General features: G+C 39.7%; 1 protein-coding gene across 2 annotated transcripts; it reads left to right on the forward strand.

Annotated features, from left to right (window-relative positions):
• Positions 1–437: 437 nt before the first annotated feature.
• Positions 438–5,665, forward strand: Scg2 (secretogranin II). 2 transcript variants are annotated; one of them, XM_052192685.1, is made up of 3 exons: positions 438–498; positions 3,377–4,343; positions 4,464–5,665. In XM_052192685.1, exons 2-3 carry the CDS (start codon positions 3,391–3,393, stop codon positions 5,248–5,250), a joined length of 1,740 nt encoding a protein of 579 aa, XP_052048645.1. In that variant the 5' UTR covers positions 438–498; positions 3,377–3,390; the 3' UTR covers positions 5,251–5,665. The 2 variants fall into 2 exon arrangements, with proteins under 2 accessions (XP_052048645.1, XP_052048644.1); XM_052192684.1 differs by having other exon boundaries at positions 3,377–5,665.
• Positions 5,666–23,643: the final 17,978 nt, after the last annotated feature.

A 23,643-nucleotide genomic window follows, 5' to 3' on the forward strand; every position in this document is an offset into this window, starting at 1 on the left:
ACGCATTTCTTTATGGGCACAAATAAAAAGATAGTCATTATCTGTAAAACTCTTACGACAAGGCAGCAATCGCAAGAAAACCTTCTAAACAAGGCATGAAAACGCAGATGAGATGTCCTTGCAATTAGTCATGTCTATCTGACAGATCTCTTTCTTTCTAAGGGAATTTGTGCCGAACATTTTATTTCGAGCTTCAGAGATTCTGATAAAAGAAGGAAAAAAAAAAAGAAAGCTGTAGTTTTTGCTACATAAGACAGGTGGCGTAAGCATGCAACGCTTTTAAAAAATATCTAAAGTGATTGTTTTCTCTCGGATTCTTTGAAAAAGCTCGCCTGCGCCTGGGTTTGAGGCTGAGCCGGTGACGTCAGCGTGGAATGCGGAGTCAGGCGCCCAGGCTCCCCATAAGCCGAGGAGCTGTCCGGTGCTGAAACGGCCCGAGCCCTCACTCAGCGGCAGAGAGGAGCATGCTTGGAGCCTTCCACACAATCTAAGACAGAGGTAAGACTGCATTCTCTTCTATTTACTGGAAAGTTCTCAACTGCGTGTCCCTCCCTGTTTTTCCAGATGAGAGGAAAAAGACCGTTGGCAAGCTTATATTGATAGAATAACCGGACAACCTGCTGCTTTTCAGGCAAGGATACTCTCTACATGCATGTATAAATGAGGGATTCTGTGATTTACAGGACTTGTCAGAGAATATGCATTAACTATAATGTTATTAAGAAAAACTGTATGCAAGGAGAGGAGAAAAGTTAAGAATTTTAATGTCAACATGCCGATTAATGTAAAGTTAACCAAACCTTATGTTTTGATTCCTTTCCTAATGTGTTGTTTTTCTCCCGAGTCAGATATAGAACCAAAAATATAATTTATTTGCTTAATAACCTTAACAGTCAGTTTACAATGATTCAAATGTCATTTATCATATGAATCATAGAGGCAAAAATATTAGATTTGGTTTTTCTTTGATATTCACCTTATGGGAACTCTGAATTAATTATTAATTATTTTTTGAACTGGTATATTCCAGAAGGGCTTATGTTATTATGTGCTAATTTTAGTCTTGAAAAAGCAGCTTAGAATAATTTTGAACATTGATATTTTTTCCTTTTGCAAGGTGCACTATTACTTTGGGGGAAAGATTTATGTTACTATGAATTACAGAGAAATGATAACTTTGAATCCAGGGAAGAAAATGTATAGATCGGTCTAGACTGTGATTGTAATTTTTATGCATTGGTTGGAAAAGCTGATATATTACTTGCTGAAGAGGTTGATTGAAACAAATTTATTTCTGTTTATCCTAACTAGGAGGGTTGTTGGAATCAGGTATATTCACATGTGTTGATGGTTCAGTGTCAATGTTCCATCTGATTTCATAGGAAAGACGTTTTTACTGTAAGGGGCATCAGTAATGAGGAGACACAATGTTCCTACCATTTAGACTTCAGAAAATTAAAATGTAAATAAAACACTGTGTAAGATGTTAGACTATTAACGCCATCTTCACTGCTTGCAAGAGAAGCTCCTGGGGAAATGAAGTCCTTTGAGTGTTAGAAGCAATAATGGTGTCATTCAAAGTAAACCAGAGTCAGCGGTGAGATGGCCATGCCTGCCAGCCGTGGTTCAAACTGCAGTGAGCATTCTTTCTCTAATTCTACAGAAAATTCTCCCTTCAAAGTAGTGGCTTCACAGATGATCATGTAATCCATATGTTAAAAATGTGTTAAGAATATGTCAAGATAATGATCTTAAAACAAATGCACTCAATATGGTTTTCAAGATAACATTTAACATGACAGTAGTGAACCCTGATTACCAAAGCTAAATCAATCCTGAAGTAATATGAAATATATATGTATGTATATATAAAACCTTTATTTAAACTTCATTATATCACTCACAAGTTTATGAATACAGTTTCTTGAAGTAAGCATTTGTTTATTTTGAAAACATTCTGTGTATGCTTAAATAACTTAGTTGGTGGTAATTTCTATCAGCCTATGTATCTATGCAAAGGAAGTTTCTACGTCTACACCCTATTGACAGCTCTAAAAAATCATAACATTCATTATCAGCAAGATCTATTAAGCAATATCTTGATATTTAATCTAACAGGAAATTATTTTCACATATCTTTGCTTATCACAAAACCATGATTCTTTGAAAGCATGAATAAACTTATAAATTTATTTACATGCATTAGTTTATGAAAGAATTTGCAAGGATTGAAATAGCTTCTCCAATTATCAGCAATGCCAAACAATAAACATACAAGTGATTCCTCTTACTAATCCATCTGTGAGATTTTAAAAATATTGGAGAAAAAAATGAATGAAGGTTTTTCCTTTTTCTTTCTTTTTTAAGTAGGAAGAATTCAACACATCGTCTGTGTTTATCTAAATTGGGAGTTACATAGTGGTTATTTTCAGATTTTCTAACAGTGTGTGTGAGTCATTTAAGATTTCACAGGTCCCTACAAAAATAGACAGAGACATAAGACAAACTGAATCTGAACACTCAACAGCTTAGAAATAGACTAGTTAAGTAAACTTATGTTCTCTCGGTAGCATCTGTTTATTTACTATACACTAGAGGAAAGATGAAAAATATAACCATAATTGCATTTTGTAAGTCAGCCATAATATAATTATTTGAAGATTGGCACACAGAAATATTTAAAAGTGAAGGTTATTAATTTTGCAGGTTTCCACAAAAAGCTTCCTTGGTTTAGTATTGTAGCTGAGACCTGGGAGGACTCAAGTTCTGGGAATTAGGAGATAACTGCTGGGTTTATTATTCTGTGAATTGACCAGGACCCAGGCCCAAGGTTACTGACACTGATGGGCTGCGTTATGTCATCATCTATAGCTGTTACATTTCTATAACAGGATTGGATGTCCAGCTTAGAGAATAAATCAAACAGGCTATTATTTTGACACAATCTTTTGGGATATGTATATGTACATGTGTCACAAAAGATTATGTTCAAATTGATTTTAATAGAATGCTATTTGAAGAAATTACAGTACTTTACAAAGTCTTTTTTTGTTGAAAAGAAACACGATAAAAATCAAGCTGCTAGTTTGTAAATGAAAAACATAAAATGAGAGAAGCTCTCTCTGTCAGTGTTTTTTTTTTTCCAAGAGAATGTCAGACAAGCTTGATGCAAATGAGTAATGATTTTCCTATAGATTCCCATGGTTAGCTTGTGAGAATCATATAGGAAGCATTCATCAACTTTAAACAGTTCTCCTAGGTACAATACGGAATCATTTCTTCTCCATTCTCTGTTGTGTCTTGTGTTTTTCTTTTCTTCCCATCATGCCTTCCAGCCTGTATTATTTGTGATCATTTGTATTTTCTGTGTTTTCAGGAAATCTTTAAGACATGGCTGAAGCTAAGCCTTATGGATTTGGAGCAGTTCTGCTTCTTATCCACTTAATTTTCCTCGTCTCTGGAGCCAAAGCAGCTTCCTTCCAGCGAAACCAGCTGCTTCAGAAAGAACCAGACCTCAGATTGGAGAATGTCCAAAAGTTTCCTAGTCCAGAAATGATCAGGGCTCTGGAGTACATAGAAAAGCTCAGGCAGCAAGCTCACAGAGAAGAAAGCAGCCCAGACTACAATCCCTACCAAGGCATCTCTGTTCCTCTTCAACTCAAAGAAACCGGAGAAGAAAGTCACTTGGCAGAGAGCTCAAGGGATGTGCTGAGTGAAGATGAGTGGATGCGGATAATACTCGAGGCTCTGAGGCAGGCTGAAAACGAGCCTCCATCTGCCCCAAAAGAAAACAAGCCCTATGCCTTGAATCTGGACAAGAACTTCCCCGTGGACACGCCTGACGACTACGAGACTCAACAGTGGCCGGAGAGGAAACTCAAGCACATGCGGTTCCCTCTCATGTATGAAGAGAATTCCAGAGAAAACCCCTTCAAACGCACAAATGAAATAGTCGAAGAACAATATACCCCCCAAAGTCTTGCTACCCTGGAGTCTGTGTTCCAAGAGCTTGGGAAGCTGACAGGGCCAAGCAACCAGAAGCGTGAGAGGCTTGATGAAGAACAAAAGCTCTACACAGACGATGAAGATGACGTGTACAAGACCAACAACATTGCCTATGAAGATGTGGTGGGGGGAGAAGACTGGAGCCCCATAGAGGAGAAAATAGAGACTCAAACCCAGGAAGAAGTGAGAGACAGCAAAGAAAACACAGAAAAAAACGAACAAATCAATGAAGAGATGAAGCGTTCAGGGCAGTTGGGGATGCTGGATGAAGATAACCGGAGAGAGAGTAAAGACCAACTCTCAGAGGATGCCTCCAAGGTCATCACCTACCTGAGAAGGTTAGTGAATACTGTGGGCAGTGGGAGGTCACAGAGTGGGCAAAATGGGGACAGGGCAGCCAGGCTTCCTGAGAAGCCCCTTGATTCTCAGTCTATTTATCAGCTGATTGAAATCTCCAGGAATTTGCAGATACCCCCAGAAGACTTAATTGAGATGCTCAAAGCTGGAGAGAAGCCAAATGGGTTGTTGGAGCCAGAGCAGGACCTGGAGCTCGCTGTTGACCTAGATGACATCCCAGAGGCTGACACAGACCGTCCAGACATGTTTCAAAGTAAGATGCTCTCCAAGGGTGGGTATCCCAAGGCACCTGGTCGTGGTATGGTAGAGGCCTTGCCTGACGGGCTCAGTGTTGAGGACATTTTAAATGTTTTAGGCATGGAGAACGTAGCCAATCAGAAGTCCCCATATTTTCCTAACCAATATAGCCGAGACAAGGCTCTGCTGAGGCTTCCTTATGGTCCTGGGAAATCTAGAGCCAACCAGATTCCCAAAGTAGCCTGGATCCCAGAGGTTGAAAGCAGACAAGCACCCTATGAAAATCTGAATGAGAAGGACCAAGAATTGGGAGAGTACTTAGCCAGGATGCTAGTTAAGTACCCCGAGCTCATGAATACCAACCAGCTGAAGAGAGTGCCCACCCCAGGCTCCTCAGAAGATGATCTCCAAGAAGAAGAGCAGTTCCAGCAGGCTGTCAAGGAGCATCTGGGTCAAGGAAGTTCCCAGGAAATGGAGAAACTTGCCAAGGTGAGCAAAAGGATCCCTGTAGGATCCCTGAAGAGTGAGGACACCCCAAACAGACAGTACTTGGATGAAGATATGCTCCTGAAAGTGCTGGAGTACCTCAATCAAGAACAGGCAGAGCAGGGAAGGGAGCATCTTGCCAAGCGGGCCATGGAAAACATGTAAACAGCTTTAATGCCCAATTTCCCTTCTTTCTCCCAAGTGAACCCCCTACATTGCTCTTAAGTGTGTTGATCTCTATCCTGTTAACGCTGTAATATCTTTAAGTGATGTATAGGCAGATGACTCCAGGTCACGTTGGGCATCTGCTTCACTTATTCTGCGCTGTTATGTTGTGTATGGATGTGTGTAAATGTTATGATTCCCAGATTTAAAAAATATGTCCTTTATTCAAGAAAGATATTGATGATAGTGTTGAATAATGTATCTAATGGTCATGGAATCGACTATGCTCACATATGATGAAGAGTATCCTATAATTATCTTGGAAGTTTTTAACATTTATTGAATTATTTTGTTACTGTCTGTAGTGTTTTGTGGAGTTCTGGAGCAAAACCAATAAAGCATTATAAATATATAGTTTTACTTATAAGGCCCTTTCTATTGTCTGTTTTATTGTTGATTAATAAATGTTATTTCTGGATACCTTTGGACTTTTTATTCCGGAAACCAGAGACAAGTGGTATAGAAGAAGCAGCATGGAGCCAGAGGGAAAAATTAATACTGTCTACAGGCAATTCAGGTAAGAAATGAACCTCATATGTGATCATATTTTCTGCCTACGGGATGCTGTGAACATTCCCTAGCAGCCTTACGTCTCTTCATGTTTTCCACACACCTCATTAACAAAACAAGACTTTGGATATAATTCTTACACTTCACATTAATTTGTATAAATAAAACATATTAAACTTTCCACATTCATCACAATATTAAAATGGAAGAAAAGAGGGAAGAGAGGAAAAAAGTGATGAAGAGAGGAAAAAAGAGAGGAAGAGAGGGAGGAACATGACAGGAAAGAAGGAAAGAACAAAGGGAGGGAGGGAACGAGGGAGAGGGAGGGAGGGAAAGAGGGAGGGAGGGAAAGAGGGAGGAAGGGAAGGAGGGAAAGAGGAAGGAAGGGAGTTAGGGAGAGAGGGAGGGAGGAAAGAAGGGAAGAGAGTAAGATAGAGTGGGAGGGAAGGGAAGAGGAAAGGGAGAGAGGGAGGGAGGGAGGAAAGAAAAATAGTTGCTGGATATATGGGAAACAGAAATGACTACAAATCTGGAGGCAAGCTGCACATCCTCAGGTCACACAAATTCCCCAAAGAAAATGTTTATTGCAGAATTCGTGAACCATCACTGGTGAGGTGAGAACCAACTGGACCATATACTCTGTCTCCTGCTTCGGTGCACCAGGCCATGGCACACACCTGTTACAATGAACATCACCATAGAGCATGGCATCAGCATGCTGAGGTGTCAATGCTGGAATAACAACAAAGGCAAAAACAACAAAAGCATCCAGGTGGGCACCAAAACAATAGTGCCTGTAAACAAATAGGTCAGTAATAGTTATATATCAGTTATGAGGTTCTTCATATACTTTAGACCATTTGGTTCACACTACCTCACTGTCAAAGATGAATTTTAATATCCTACTTTGTATCTGAAAAAACAAAAATCAGAAAAATTTAGTAAGACTAAAAGCCACCCGGCATTACCAGTTGTGAGGATCTCTATCTTTAGCTACTCCTTTATTCTGCCTGACTGGAAGCACCCTTGGCTAAAGGGTGGGACACGGAATGGTGACAGGCTCATGAAATTTTAGTATGGATAGCTTCCAAAGGATAGCATATGAGTGTATATGCGTGTCTGTGTATATGTATGTATGTGTGTGTATGTGTGTGTATGCATCTCTAAATATGTAGTTTCCTTTTTTCTTTTTCTTTCTTTTTTGCCATTCTATTTATTTATTTACTTATTTATTTATTTATCCAATTATCACTCAGTTTCATGAAGTGCTGGGATCTGTAGAAAGAAATTTAGAAGTGATTTTCAGGACAGATTATATAACCTGTGGTCTGCATTCTCCAGTATGTTTAAGATTAAACGTCCCTTGGTCAGAAGGTAGGCTTATGAATGATGGAGTGGAGTTTTAACCCATCACTAACCATAACCCTCATGCACATGCCTTGTGCTGTTCTGGGGATTTGTCACGTTTGGAGTCAGATGCCAAGAGACATCCAGGAGCAAACTAAGGCTGATTCAAATTCAGCTTCAAATCCTGGGAGATGCAGGATATTTGTGTGGTCCAAAACGACACGTCATTGTATATGCCACAGACACTGCCTGCATGTGCACAGTCTCCAATATCACATGCTGTGCATTGCGTTGCTTCCTGGATCCTGAGCTAACACATGACTATTCTCATACAAGCCCTAAGCAGGAACATGAATGTGACACCCTCATTTGACCTATAGTAGATTTTTGCCCTCACTATACTGTTTAATCAATCTACGAAGATGTTGGACAGTGAGGACAAGCTGACAGGCATAGCCAGTCAGGCTCCGGGATGCATGAGCAGGGCAGGGGTGATGCTGTCCTTCGCTATGCCACGCTGCATTTCTCTTAAAGCTTCCTCTAGGCTTAATGTTTCATGAATCTCTAATGGAGGCGTTGCAAGCGTCAGGACTGGCATTTTGGGCGATACTTAATTTGGATTATGTATTCTTCCCCTGACCTCCCCCAGACATCAGTCAGCAAACATCTCTGCCTTTTGCCAGTACCATCATATCCTCGGCTATGGCTACTGACTCACTAGAGTTACTTATTTCTGATTCATTTTTTTTTTTTTCATGAGTACTTCACTGTGTTGCTTTTGAGCATAGGAAATGAGGTTCCAAGTACCATTCAAGGATGTAGATGATGAATTAATTGGAATTAGAACAATATTGTTCTTCTCTCAGTCAGAAGCCTCCTTCATCAGAAATCAAGCTCTCTTAAGTATATACCTCTAAAGGTTAACACTGGGAGACGAATCTGGACCCATCCTTCAGAGGAGTCCATGTCTCTATCAGCCAGAATCAGATGGGGGCCTGTTGCATTCTATAGCTGCCTGTAGCTACTGCAAACTGGGTTCCTGGAACAGAAGCTGAGGGATGGATTGGGGAAATGGCGAAAAGAAGGAGGCCAGGACAATAGTTTACCGATCGAGGCCCCAACTTTAATCGAGGTCAGACCATTTAACAGTTTGGGAAAGCCCCTCCCCCCAGACCTCCCAGGCTGAGTTCCAGGGAAGTCCTTGGCTCCACTGCTCAGGCAGCTGGGTGGGCCACCTGCTTAATCCAGGAATTCGCAGACATAGAGGAACAATGAACTTCACCTTCACTCTGAGCACTCCACCCTAGGTAGAGCAGGATCCTGAATAGCACAGGAATCCCTGCTCAGCAAAGTTTGGGAGAGGAAGTTCACCTTGATCAATATGGAGTCCCTACCAAGTGGCATGACACCCCAATATGGCTCTGTACATGTGCCTAGCATTCTAACTGCTCTCTGTATGACTGATAAGCCAGATCTTCACCCCTTTCAGTGCTCATGGTCTATCCACTCAGCTCCTGAGATGGTTTGATTGAGATATATTCCCTCTGGGCTCAGGTATGTGGGTCCCAGTGGGTGATGCTCTCTGGGGAACTTGAGGTGCTATAGCCTTGCTATTTGAAGGGTATCTCTGCGAGCAGGCTTCAGGAGTATATAGCCTTGCTGTATTTATAGCCCGCTCTCTGCTTGCCTTAGAAGATGTGAACTCTCATCTGTCTGCTTCTGCTGCCATGTGTGCCCTTTCTGGCATGCTTACCTGATGTGATGAGCTCCTATCCCTGTGGAACCATAAGTCAAAATAAATTCTCTCTCCTTTAAGTTGCTTTTGGCTGTAGTGTTTTATCATTGCCACAGAAAAGTAAGGAAAACAAGGAGCCTTGGGCACAATTAGCGCCGTTCTTTGTGTTCTTTGTAACAAGGCTTCCACGTTTTCATCACCTCTCACATCCTGGCTTCTCTAAACTTGAATTTCACTTTCCTGAATCTCAACTCCTAATATTCTATAGCCTTTTAGTCTCTACCACTTAACACTCAAGTCAGTTATAAACAGAAACCCTGCATCACCTTCTGTGAACACCGTTTCCATTTCTTTCTCTAAGAGAACCTAATGGACCCTTAAAGGTTCTGCTTCCTTCCAGGGCTCTTCCTTGCTTTTTTTTTTTTTTTAAACTTCCTGTAATGCCTTCCTTTTGCTGTAAATCTGACATAGCATACATTATAGCTTTCTGCTGTGGTTACTTTTTCCCAGACCCATGAAAAAGAGAGCAATCTTGATGGCTAGTTTTAATAGTTAACTTGACACAAGCTAGAATAACCTGGGAAAGAGTTCTCAGGGACTGCCTAGATCATACTGGCCCATTTGAGGATACACACAGTCATCATGTGATGGAGAAAGCACGGTGTAAGAGAAGCCCATAGCTGTGCCATGGGTGATATAAGACTGGTACTCACATCTGAGTGGACTGTGAAACAGTGCCAGACAACAGCCAGTTCCAACAACCTGCTTTCTCCAGTGAGGCTTCACTTCCAAAGGTTCCACAACCCTCCAAACAGTACCTGTCTTTAGATCTAGTATTCAAATGATGAGACTGTGTGGAATATATCACATTAGCGCACTGCTACATCAATAAACGTTCTTATGGTATCAAAACAGATTTTGTAAGAGCGATTTTAAATGTTCACAGAATGAAATAAATGGGAGATAACATAACCTTTGATGTAGATTTAAATACTCTTCAGTGTCAAGTCTTTCATCTCCATTACAACAAGGCATAGAAACTTTGAAAACTCATACATGTCTGAAACTTAACCGGAAGGGGCTAGACAGAAGCCCCCACTCATGAGAATCAGGTTCAGTTATATTTACAGTGTAGCATCACATTATCAAAAGAGCCCTGCTGTGATTAGACCGTCTGTTCAGACACAACAGCTTTCTAGCATAATAAAATTACATCTACTTACTATTTCTCAAAAATCAATATAGGTGAAAATTATAGTTATTTTGACAACAGAAGGAAAAGGTTTCTGTTATAATAATGGTGTGGACTTTCGCCACATGTTAATAAATGGTGTTTCAGTTAGAGTGTGTGGCTACTAAAGCTGATGGTCTTTATTCTGTAGCTGTTATTCCTGAAGGTCAGGAGGCTACAATGCCCTGGGGCTTTGATCTTGGAAGTTTGAATGGGCAGGAAGAAACCAGGATGGAGAACCCTAGCTGGCTTTATTCCCTTTGATCTGGCAATGAAATGGCAGCTTGTCTCCAAGTGTTCACTACTACTTACCCTCTAGATGGCTTCACAGCAACTACCCGTAATTGTTTTTGTAGAAGACCCAAGGCACACATGTATTTGTTTTCTACTTCCAGGACATTTTTCGCATAAAAATATATTGCTGGTACCTTGAGGTTTGCTATTCTCTCTGTCTGTCTGTCTGTCTGTCTGTCTGTCTGTTCTGTCTCTGTCTATCTCTCTCTGTCTTTGTCTTTCTCTCTGTCTCTCTGACTCTGTTTCTCTGTCTCTGACTATCTGTCTGTCTGTCTCTCTTCTTCCCTCCCTCCAAGCCTCCCTCTCTGCCTCACTTCTCTCTCTCTCTCTCTCTCTCTCTCTCTCTCTCTCTGTCATTTTTGATGTAGTACTTGCTGCGTGCCCTCCTCCTGCTGAAGCACTCTGCAATGTATCCTGATACTGGTTTCTCAGCCTGTTGGTTTCTGTCCCTTATGCTGTAACTATTTGGAGAAAGTGTTTGGTTCTGAAGCAACATGCTCTATTCTAATTGTCATTGGGTCCAATTTAAATCAGTCCATTTCCTGAGAATTGTTGAGAGGTTTGTGGGTGGTAGAAATCAATAATTCAGGGTTATATTAGGTTGGCAATCCCATTTTATTCTAAAATCAGCCCATGTGGGCAGGGAAAACAGAAGCAAGAAGAGATGAACTTTCCATGTGATATGATTATCTCTTCTCCTATTATTGCCTAAATCCCTTCATTTTGTTTAAGAGAACTCTGAGAGAAATAAGGACTTATTTAGCAGAGCTATTTGTTGTCCATTTTCCAAAGAAGAGATGCTGATGGGAAGACAATCTCTACAGATTTAAGAATATTTGACAACAAGGTTTTGTTTTTGCATTTGTTTTTAAAAGTGCAATTTAGGAACTACTGAGGTGACTCAGCACACAAGGGTGCCTTCGGAGCTAGAGCACATACAGGGCCCACAGGTGGAAGGAGGAAATCAAATCCTGAAAATTGTTCTTTGACCTTCACTTAGTGCCATGGGCTGCATATACTCTCTCTCTCTCTCTCTCTCTCTCTCTCTCTCTCTCTCTCTCTCTCTCTCTCTCTCTCTCTCTCTCATACACACACCATCCCACAATTTTAAAATTAAGTTTGATTAAAAATAGCAAGCTATTTTTTCCTTGATTTTTCCCATCCATAGGTATTACATCGAAACGACTAAGAAACAAATAAAATAGATGCGTCTCCTTTTCCTCCTTAGTGATAATCCCATAATTCAATTCATTCAGAGCCAACAGGTTGCTATGGCAGCAGGAGAGTCAGGGTTGCAGCCTCCCCTGGTTCTGCAGTGTGGAATCAGCTCCGTGCAGCATGAACTTCAGAGTGCACAACACCAGTGGACACAATTCCTGCCTTGACCTACAGACTTCCTGCATCTTTAAGAAAACAAAACCAGGCAGTGCCTGGCCAAGCCTCGCAAGTAGGTCAGTAGCCTTTCTGGGCTGCTGAATGGAGCAAGCCACGATGATTCTGTTTTTATTTAGCTTAGGATTTGATCCTTAAAAGACTCATTATGTACAGACAAGTTAGTATCAACAACAACAGGAAGAGTGAGAAGAATTTGTGACTCTGTTCACTTCCCCCTAGAGCTAAGCTAAAGGTTTAATTTCTAAAAACATGTGTGCTCACATACACTGAAACCATATTAGAAGTGGGATTTATTAGCACAGAATTCACTATTCATTCTGAAATCTGCCTATTATGTGAAAACTGCTTTCCTAATACAAGATAATATGTTAATATAAATATCACATAAATGTCATATGGAATATGTATGGGGAAATGTCTTATTCAGACATGACACATGATTCACTCTACATGTGTGAAACATGCATATATATGCAACTATGTATGCATATAAAATATTTTAAGTTACATATACAGCTACTAAAATCAATCATTGCTATTGTCCCTGATATTCTACCTCACATTTTCTCCGTGAAGATTTCTTGTTTCCTCTTTGTCCAGAGGAAAGCTTAACCTTTCTGTGGATGCATCTGTAATATCAAAGAAGAATATCAATAAAAGACAAGGAAGTGATGAATAAGTTCTTGTAAATGTTGTTTATACTCTTAATTGTTGTGAAATGAAAGCCTTTTGGGTCTGTAGTATATTAGATAGAGATACGTAGGATCAACCCCAATGGTTCTCAACCATTCTCAAGCTGTGACCCTTTAATACTGTTCCTCATGTCGTGGTTACCCACAACCATAAAATTACTTTGTTTCTACTTCATAACTATAATTTTGCTACTGTCATGAATTGTACTGTAAATATCTAATATGCAGGTTATATAAATTGTGCTCTACCACCAAAAAGAGGCCTCAAGTCACAGGTTGAGAACTCTTGAGCGCCCTGAAATTAAGCATACCCGTATAAAGAGAATTTAGGGAATCAGGATATCCAACCACAGAGTTTTCTGCCTCAGTAACTAGGATATTCCATTTCTTCTTTTCACATGCCTACCACTTTCATCTTTCTTGCCAGGCCTAATGCAAGATTATATGTTAATTTACATATCACATATATGTGATATATATTCCAGTGGAAATGTTATGCACACATGCCACATGATGTGTTGTTCTATGTATGTGAAACATAAATATGTATGCAAATATGCATGCATATATAAATAATTTAATTGACATATATAGTTCAGCCTTTAAGATCCAATTTGATCAAACTCTTTTAGGTATTGCTGTCTCTTGCTTCCTCTCTTGTGTACCCTCCAACATTCTTCCAGTTTAGTGCTTTCCTTCTTAGGGGTATCTTCTCCAGCAGTGCTGTCAAAATTCCACTGAAACAAAAGAAGGAAAGCAAGAAGCAGGCTTGAGGATGGAGCTGTGCAAAAACGAGATACACAGACTCCTAAGTCACTGGGGACACTAATGGAACATGTCAGCACAACGCTCACTATGGTGGGCAGGACTGTCAGGCCCCGTTTCACCTCACTCTGACTTCGCGGTACACAGCCCCAATGAAAGAAGACTGTAGCCAGGTAAGGACTCCTTTCTTCTTCACAGATGGTTCAGGACTATCCAATCACAGCGTGACACCAGCTTGGAAGCATGGGCAGCCCTCAAAGAAGCTAATATAGCAGGCTTTGGGACAGCCCCTTATAATTCCATTGAAAGTTGTTTCTTGAGTTGAGATATGAGAGATTCCCTATCAGTCTTGAAAAACCTACTGACCATGGTGAAATTATTACAGGAAAGGACACTGTACTGGCTGGTTTTGGGTGTCAACTTGAAACAAGTTATTAGAGAAAAAGGAGCCTCCCTTGAGGATATGCCTCCATGAGATCCAGCTGTAAGGCATTTTCTCAATTAGTGATCAAGGGTGGAAGGGCCCATTGTGGGTGGTGCCATCCCTGGGCTAGTAGTCTTGGGTTCTATAAGAAAGCAAGCTGAGTAAGCCAGGGGAAGCAAGCCGGTAAGGAACATCCCTCCATGGCCTCTGTATCAGCTCCTGCTTCCTGACCTGCTTTGAGTTCCAGTCCTGACTTTCTCTGGTGATGAACAGCAATGTGGAAATGTAAGCTGAATAAACCCTTTCCTCCCAACTTGCTTCTTGGACATGATGTTTTGTGCAGGAATACAAATCCTGATTAAGACAGACCCCCAACTCCATTCTGGGCCTCTCATTACATGTACCTCTTCCACTTGCCCTCTATATTACAAAGCAGACACCATGAAAAGAAACAGGAGATTAAAGGACTTCATGGTTTTAATAAATTGAAGCATTTTTTTGGAAAGAGAGGAATATGTTTTCTTCTTGACACTGGATTAATTTGCTTCCCTGATAATCTGGTAGTTAGGGCTGAAAAGGAAGAGTGAACAAGTTACAGGGAAAATATTGGTAACATTTTCTCTTAATCTGTAAGAAATAATTATGTTTGGAGCCAGTGGTATATATAACAACAACAACAATAATAATGATAGTAATAATAATAATTACTATTATCATTATTGTAAGATTCATTATATGGAACAAGCAAATAACTACAGAAAAGTTTTTGATGTTCTTTATTGTCTGCAAGTTTGTGCAAAGGACTTCCAAGAAATAGTGCTTTTATCATCTTTATATATTTTACAACATTTTCCCTTTTACATGCCAGACAGTGAGAACGAGCAAGCAATTCTCTTTCATCTCTATTTCCTCTGATAATGTTTCTTCCCTTGCATCAGGAAAATATGTGTGAAGGAAAATTGGATTCTTGTGGTGAAAGTGTATTGGATGCCAGATCAAACCCAAGGATCCCAAAGAGATGAGAGTTATTGATTGCAAGTTACAGTCAACCATACTCATGAATTCTCACTGCATCCCAGGACCCAGAAACAATCAGTCTGGCTGACTTCTCTGTAATGGATGAAACAATTCAAATTATTGTGTCATGTGACTAGGGCAGGAGACAGGAGAAAAGCAGCAGCACACTGGAGCAAAAACTGGAAGAATGCTTAGCTCTTTCTTAAATTCTTTCAACACTCGTCCGTCCATCTTCATTTTGCAATTTAAATCATTCATGATTCGTTGCTCATTAAATCTAGGGAACTAATGGCTAATATGAGGAAGAGAAGTAAAAGAATCAAATTTTGCCTTCTTGTTGCTCACAGTCTAGTTAAGAGACATTGCCTTACCAATGTGTGCAACTGGAAAAAGCTATAGAATAAAGCTATATGTAAGTGGGAAGGGCAACATGAACAATGAGCTATTTAGAGAATTGGTGGGGAAGCTTTGGCTTTCCCGCTCTCTGTCTCTGTATCTGAAGACAGATACCTGAGACGAACACATCAGATAAAAAAAGACAAAACCAAGCAATCCATTCTCCACACTGTGCAGGCAGTGGGTGCCCTCTGTCCTCTATCTCTTGTGTTATATTTCCCTATCCTCTTTAAGAATGTTGGAGTGATGTGAAAAGTCCCAGAGCCAGAGTGAAATACTATCTGTGGTGTTGTGTCAGAATGGAGGCTGGCTATGATTTCTATAGATACCTACAAAGAGGAGAGAGGGCTTGTGGGTAATTGGTCTCATCTGGCTGCCAGGGGCCTTTCCTATCACCTTGTCCTGGGCTTCATATACTTTGGTTTTTTATGAACCATTGGGATCTTGCAAAATTTTTTAAAATGAAAATCATGTTTTCTTTTTGTTGCTTAGGATTGAACACAGGGTCTTGTGCATGCCAGAGAAGTATTCTGCTACTGACCTACATGGAAGTCTCAGGAATCTTGTCAGAATGTAGACTGTGGTTAGGTAGGGGATGAGGTTGGACTGTGTGTGAAGGACAACGTTTTAGAGTAAAATGTTTTGGGCAAAGGCAGCAGAGATGGGCCTTCACCTCTATTTTCCTCCAGACATTGAAAGTTGTTTGTATGAAATTGAGAAATAAATAAAAAGTTTTGGGCATCACAGCTTCTGATTAAAAAAGAATTCCAATCTGTGGGATCACTCTATGGCTCCTTTGGCTTCCAATGACCCTTCAATAGTCACTTTTAGCTTTTGTCTCTAACAATAACAAGTAATGAATCCAAAGAGCTATGTTTACGTCCTGTTACAATAACAATATATATTCAGTAATTTTTCTTTTTTCTATCTACATAGCCATATTTCCAGGGCTTCCCTACATTAGCATTAGTCTTTATGAGCTAAGAATACATAATCCATGAAATAATCGGTGTCATTTTAGACTGCAGCATCAATTCCTCACCAGGAGTATTGCACTGGGTTTGTACTTACCTTTCTTATGGAGGGAGTGGTTTGGATCTCTGATAAGCTGTCCTAATTAGCAAACAGGGAGTGTCCAAGGATACCCTTCCCAATATGCTGGCACTTTTGGTATAGAGACTGCCTTTCCCTCCAAAGGTACAACTTTTGTTTTAGGTGAGAACAAGGCCAGAGGCGATATTTCATCATTTACTGAGGAACAGCATTATTGAGCCTCCTTTCAGAGTACTGGGAAGGCCATGGGAGGGAAGGAGTGGAGAGGCCGACCACAGTCATGTGTCTGCAGCCACATCCTGGCCTTGTAATCACATCTATTACTTGTAAAAGGAACACATGGTGAGTCAGGAGATCTTGCATAGGTCACTGGGTAGCAGGAAGTACAGTTTCTGCTCTAGAGTTAATGGAATTGATTTATCTAATCACACACACTACAAGTTAAACACGCTCTCTGTCTCTAGTCTTCTGTTCTTGCTTTTGATGAGCAACTTCCTCCGATCACTAAGAACAAATAATTCTCCTGGAAATGAGAAAAGTGAAGGAACATTAATATAAAACGGAGTCAGAACAAAGATGTTATTCATTTCCTGTCTTGTGCATACACATCACCCCTATAACACTGTGGGTTGCCCCTAGTACTGTGACAGTGCTGAGCACATATCTTTGGGTACCTTGCTGTCTCATTTTATCTGCAAGGAAGAATTAATTGGCATACCTTGATGCTGAGGGCTTATACCCCAGGTAACTATGGTGATAGACTTCAAAGAGAAAATCACTATAGACTCTGGGATGTGAAGTCCAGATCTAAATGTCAGCAATGAGTCTTCTCTACAGTGTTTCATGTGTTTGATTGCCTGATTGTGTTCCCTATTCCTGAGACCCCTGAGAGTTGGTTTATGAGTTATCACCTATGGGTGGACCATAAGGAGCTACAAATAGAAGATTTTCCAAGACCAGTACAGATTTAAGACTGTTGCTCGGGTGTTCATTCTGTTTAATGTTTTCTTGAAGTTTTCAACGAAGTATGGCAATTAGAAGGTACATTTAAATAAACTGAGAAGGGCTTTTTGTAAACATCTGGCTTCTGTCATAATCACAGAGATTTTAGATCCCTGTGATGAGAAAAGTGTGCTCTTTCTTTCTTTCTTTCTTTCTTTCTTTCTTTCTTTCTTTCTTTCTTTCTTTCTTTCTTTCTTTCTTTCTTTCTTTCTTTCTTCTTTTTTTTTCTCACATGGTTAAATTGGAAAGGTTTAAGCAGTGGTCCAGTTCTCTGTCCAGCCCTTTTGACAGTTGAGGTGCAGAGTCTTTCCTTTCAAACACATAAGTATAAAACACCCAAACAGGAGGTGCTGAGAAGCTGACCCTTCACAAGTCCAAGCACTGGTAGAAAAATAGAAACTACAGTTTTTGCTAGCTTCAGTTGTGATGATATGTTAAGCCAAGACTTTCCATCTGGCCTTTCAAGACCCAGAAGCTTAACACTCTGCCAGCTGGTGGAGACTCGGGCTGAGTAGAAAGCTTCAGAAATTATAGGCTAGGTTAATGTGAGATATATGTGCAAACAAAGACAAAGTGTTGCTGTCAGACAATGTTTAGTTACTAGGATTTCTTTATTCTTTTTATAATTTATTGAGTGACTCAGGTCAGTAGCTGACCACCTGCCTTCTGACAATTTAAAAAATGTCACAAGTCTTTCAACCAGAAGTGAGCTTGAAAGTAAAAACACTTGACTAGTAATTGCTAAATTAAGGGCTAAACTTATTGGTCAAGTAAGCCGATAACAAACTTTTACCTTGTTGAGAATGCTTCCCATGTTACCATCAACCAGGAGAACTCTAGTAGTGGCAAAACTGACCATAACAAGAGTAACAAGGTGACCAGTAACTCTATCAAAAGCGAGTGGTAATATTGTGGAAACCATTCCCAAAGGCTGAGTCTTAATGTATGTAACAGAAGATGCTGTTACATAGCATAACTTTTCATTTATATCAACTTGCCACATCTCCAGGGCAATTTGACTGGATTTCAACTTCAAACAATGGCTGTTAATACTATGTTGTCTTCAAGAGAATGTGGACTTTGCAAATTAAGTGTGCTAGTTTATTATCAACGATCTAGATACTTTTACAGGCGATCAATTCGATTCCAACATTTTGGAAGTAGGAATAGTTCAGATTCCATTATTTTGACACTTCTGGTGCCCTCTCCAGAGTTCTGGGCATTTAAACCCATTTGTTTTATTTTACCTCACTGTTGTCTTAGTGGAATTCCAGAGGGAAATAGAGTGAAACACATCAGCCTCCCCAATTAGATAGGGATCTAGATTTGGAAGTGATTGTCCTATCTACCTCATCCACTTTGCCTAAATAAGGCATAGAAACAGCTAGATAGAAGAGGTAGGAAAAGAGGCTCCTTAGTTCGTGGAAGGAGTTATGGAGTCATATTAAAGGTCCTAGCTATAGAGGGGTAGTTTTACTTTCCTAATGCTGCAACCCTTTAATGCAGTTCCTCGTGTTGAGGTGACCCCTAACCGTAAAATTATTTTGCTGCTCCTTACATAACTATAATTTTGCTATTGTTATGAATCATGACAATTCACTAAGCAGCACTAAGCCACTGCTATAGACAGGTAGGTAACTATGGGCATCTTAACAACATGGAACAGAAATTTGCTCTTAAAAGCAGAACTCATATTTTGAAATGTTATGTGTCCTATAAGCCTTTAATACATCCTTTCTCTAACCATACAGCATTTTGGTAGATTAGGGAAGTCAACATCTCTTGATTTAGCAGATTCTTAGTGCTCACCTTGGCACCCATTTGAATCTACCCCTAATTGATCTCCATATAGTGTACCTGATTTGAGTCTGTCACCCAGGCTTAAGAGTTTGCCATAGTTTCTTCCAATCTGGTAGACTTTAGAATCATGAGCTTGCCTTGGAAGTTGCTTCATGGTCACACAGCAATCTGTTTTCAAAGTAATCCCCCACAAAATATATTTTTGGACCATAGTAGATTCTTCTTACCCTTGACTTTCCACATAATGTGCTGATTTCTTACTCTATTTGAGACTTTATACATACTCTTTCTTTGTCTGAAAAAGAATCCCTCATTCATTACCACCCACTTTACTCTGTTAAATTTCTGTCTGATAAGCAATTCTACTTCGAGGTATAGGTCATGCCATTTCTCCCAGGAGGCCTTCCTTGAGTAATGGGAGGCACCCCATCTCTATATGTTGTCCCTCTCGCTCAAAACATTTAATGAATACTTTTCTTCACTAGCATGCCTACTACACTAGAGGACAGGAGCTTCCTTTGAGACTCCTGATTAGTCAGATTTAGAAATAGTCTATAGAAGATGGGAAGGTGTCTCAGTTAGTAAAAGGTCTTCTGAATAAGCTTAAGGACCAGAGTTTGGATATCCAGTGCCTAAGAAAAAGCCAGACATGGTGGTGCACATCATAATTCTAGTGTTGGAGAAGCAGAGACAAGCTGATCAATAGACCTCAGTGGCCTGCCAGTCCAGCCAATCAGTGATCTTCAGGTTCAGTGAGAGACTCCACCTTGTTTCAATAAACACGGTGGATATTGATTAAGGAAGATATCTGACACTGACTTCTGGCCTCTAGGAGCATCTTCACATACATGTGTGTGTGTGCACATGTGTGTGCATGTGTGCACACAGAGCATGTAGATGGTAGTGTATTTTTGTTGTTTCCCTCTACAAGGAAATTAAATAAAATAAATGCAATTACAGAAAGAGCAGAGAAGTTAAATTAACTCTGTCTAGAAGCATACCTGTTCTCCTCTTAACTGATTACAACTCCTATAAATTCATTTAAAATTTATCAAATGAAATCACAATGTAATTTTAAGGTAAGAGGTTACTCTTGGGGGAAACCAGAACAGCAGCTTAGCTGTACAAGTCTTATTTTAGAATATTTTAAATTCAGACCAGTTCCTTGAGTTGTATACTGGACACTTTTTAAGAATAAAAATGAATTCTCTAAATAGGTTCTCATATTGATGGGAAAGAGTTGGTGGTGATTATTTTACAGCTATGCAAGCGAGTTATGGTAAACATATATATTCAGATGTCTAGTTTAAAATCATGTAATATTAAAGAAACATAATAAAACCTCTGACCTAGACTTAACTTTTTTTATTATAAATGACTCATAACTATTATTTAGAGAAATGTTACCAATGAACCTCAAAGGCCCCGTTCTCTTCTCATTCTGTTCTTTCATATAATCCTCCACTCATGGACCTGATGACTGATAAGATGACTGACTGTTTGGTATTTTACAGACATTAAGTAGGTAGTGGAAGTGTCTATAAATATGTGCTTACTGCATAAAATATACAGCAATTTCTGATTATAAGCTCCGTTTCCCAATTGTTGTTTATCATGCTTAAGTATAAATTTACACATTTATAACACATGTGAATCAATAAGTGATACTGCTATATGTTACATAATTTAAATGTTGGTTGTTGACAGAACTACTGCAGTCATGAACTCACAGTAGCCATGATCAAGTCAGTCAAGATTCAGTGCATTTACTCTCTGTATTACTCTCACTTTCCCCACTCCAGTTAAAGTCTTCATCACCTGTTTCTCCCATTTATCCCTTCAGAGCACCTCTGTACTTAAGGAAAAATGAAATTATGGATTCATTTTAAAAGCTATGCAGCCAGATAGGGGCATAATGTCTTTCACATGTAGACAGCTACTTACCTCATATCTTTCCTCATCTTCCTCCTCTTCTTCCTCCTCTTCCTCAACCTCCTCTTCCTCCTCTTCCTCTTCTTCAACCTCCTTTTCCTCCTCTTCCTCAACCTCTTCCTCAACCTTCTCCTTTTCCTCCTCTTCCCCAACCTCTTCCTTAACCTCCTCCTCTTCCTTATCCTCTTCTTCAACCTCCTCCTCTTCTTCTTCCTCCTCCTTTTATTTTCCTTTCCAAGGCTACACTGAATTCCAAAGGTTCTCTCTCCCAGATAGTGACTCAAGGTCTTGATAACTCAATACATGGTTTGCTATGCCTTTATGTATGTTAACTTGGTTCTATTTTTGCTCCTGAAGACTTACTAGACAAGAATTGTCAACATTTTAACTTGGGTGAAACTTTTGTCCTTTAGATTTCTTATATTTATGCAGATCATTTGTGTAATTCTCTTATGTTACCTTTCTGTAAAACTTTATTCCTAAGTTCTTGCCCTTATCTTGGCACTTTTACTATGAGCTGGAAATGTATGCATAGCACCCTGTCTCCAAGGGTGGGCCCATCACAGATACACTCACATGCCATCTGATAGCCTCTGCGCCATACTTGGGACATGTATCTATGAGATCTGGAAATCAGGGTACTTCTACCTGCTTTCTGTTTAGTGGCTTCCGTTTGAATTCTGAAAACATTGATTTTTTTTTTACTAGAAAAAAATCTCATTTCATGTATAAAATAACAATCAGAATGTGTCTTTTTTAAAAAAAAGTTGCTAATTTGTATCTCTAAAAGTTGTTTCCATTCAAAATGATTAGTTTGCTTTTTATTTATTTATTTAATATTTTTATTTTCTATATTTGTTTACATTCCAAATGATTTCCCCTTTCCCGGATCCCCCCTCCCCATATGTCCCATAAATCTTCTTCTCTCCATCCATTCTCCAATCACCTCCCTCCTTTTTTCCTCTGTCCTTATATTCCCCTCCAATGCTAGATCAATCCTTTCCAGGATCAGGACCTTCTCCATACTTCTTCATGGGAATTATTTGTTATGCGATTTGTGCCTTGGGTACTCAGGGCTTGCTTCTGGGCTAATTAATATCCACTTATCAGAGATTGCATTCCATGTGTATTCTTTTGTGACTGGGTTACCTCACTTAGGATACTTTCCAGATCAAACCATTTGCCTAAAAATTTTGTGAATTCATTGTTTCTAATTGCTGAGTAGTATTCCATTGTGTAAATATATCACATTTTCTGTATCCATTCCTCCTTTGAGGGGCATCTGGATTCTTTCCAGCTTCTGGCTATTATAAATAAGGCTGCTATGAACACAATGGAGCATGTATCTTTATTGCATGCCGGGGAATCCTTTGGGTATATGCCCAGGAGAGGTATAGCAGGGTCCTCTGGAAGTGTCATGTCCAGTTTTCTGAGGAACCGCCAGACTGATTTCCAAAGTGGTTGTACCATCTTACAGCCCCACCAGCAGTGGAGGAGTGTTCCTCTTTCTCCACATCCTCGCCAACACCTGCTGTCTCCTGAGTTTTTGATCTTAGCCATTCTGACTGGTGTGAGGTGAAATCTCAGGGTTGTTTTGATCTGCATTTCCCTAATGACTAATGATGTTGAGCACTTCTTAAGGTGCCTCTCAGCCATCCGAATTTCTTCAGGTAAAAATTCTTTGTTTAGATCTGTGCCCCATTTTTTAATAGGGTTATTTGGTTCCCTGGGGTCTAACTTCTTGAGTTCTTTGTGTATATTGGATTCTAGCCCTCTATCAGATGTAGGGTTGGTGAATATCCTTTCCCAATTTGAAGATTGCCATTTTGTCCTTTTAACAGTGTTCTTTGCCTGTAATTTTATGAGGTCCTATTTGTCAATTCTTGATCTTAGAGCATAAGCTATTGGTGATCTGTTCAGGAACTTTTCCCCCGTGCCCATGTCCTCTAGGGTCTTCCCCAGTTTCTTTTCTATTAGTTTCAGTGTGTCTGGTTTTACATGGAGGTCCTTGATCCACTTGGCGTGAAGTTTAGTACATGGAGATAAGAATGGATCAATTCGCATTCTTCTGTATGCTGACCTCCAGTTGAACCAGCACCATTTGTTGAAAAGGCTATCTTTTTTCCACTGGATGTTTTTGGCTCCTTTGTCGAAGATCAAGTAGGTGTGTGGGTTCATTTCTGGATCTTCAATTCTATTCCATTGGTCCACTTGTCTGTCACTGTGTCAATATCATGTAGTTTTTAACACTATTGCTCTGTAGTATTGCTTGAAGTCAGGGATACTGATTCCCCCAGAATTTCTTTTGTTGTTGAGAATAGTTTTAGCTATCCTGGGTTTTTTGTTATTCCAGATGAATTTGAGAATTGCTTTTTCTAACTCTGAAGAACTGAGTTGGGATTTTGATGGTGATTGCGTTGAATCTGTAGATCGCTTTTGGCAAGATGGCCATTTTAACTATATTAATCCTGCCAATCTATGAGCATGGAAGATTTTTCCATTTTCTGAGGTCTTCTTCGATTTCCTTCTTCAGTGACCTGAAGTTCTTGTCATATAGATCTTTCACTTGTTTGGTTAGAGTCACACCAAGATACTTTATATTGTTTGTGGCTATTGTGAAGGGTGTCATTTCCCTAACTTCTTTCTCAGCCTGCTTATCCTTTGAGTATAGGAAGGCAACTGATTTGCTTGAGTTGATTTTATAACCAGCCACTTTGCTGAAGTTGTTTATCAGCTGTAG

This window comes from Apodemus sylvaticus, chromosome 9 (genome assembly GCF_947179515.1).
Source record: "Apodemus sylvaticus chromosome 9, mApoSyl1.1, whole genome shotgun sequence".
NCBI lineage: Eukaryota > Metazoa > Chordata > Mammalia > Rodentia > Muridae > Apodemus > Apodemus sylvaticus.

Excerpts from the sequence above, each read along its gene's own strand:
- Scg2 (XM_052192684.1), top strand. The coding sequence starts at position 3,391 with ATGGCTGAAGCTAAGCCTTATGGATTTGGAGCAGTTCTGCTTCTTATC.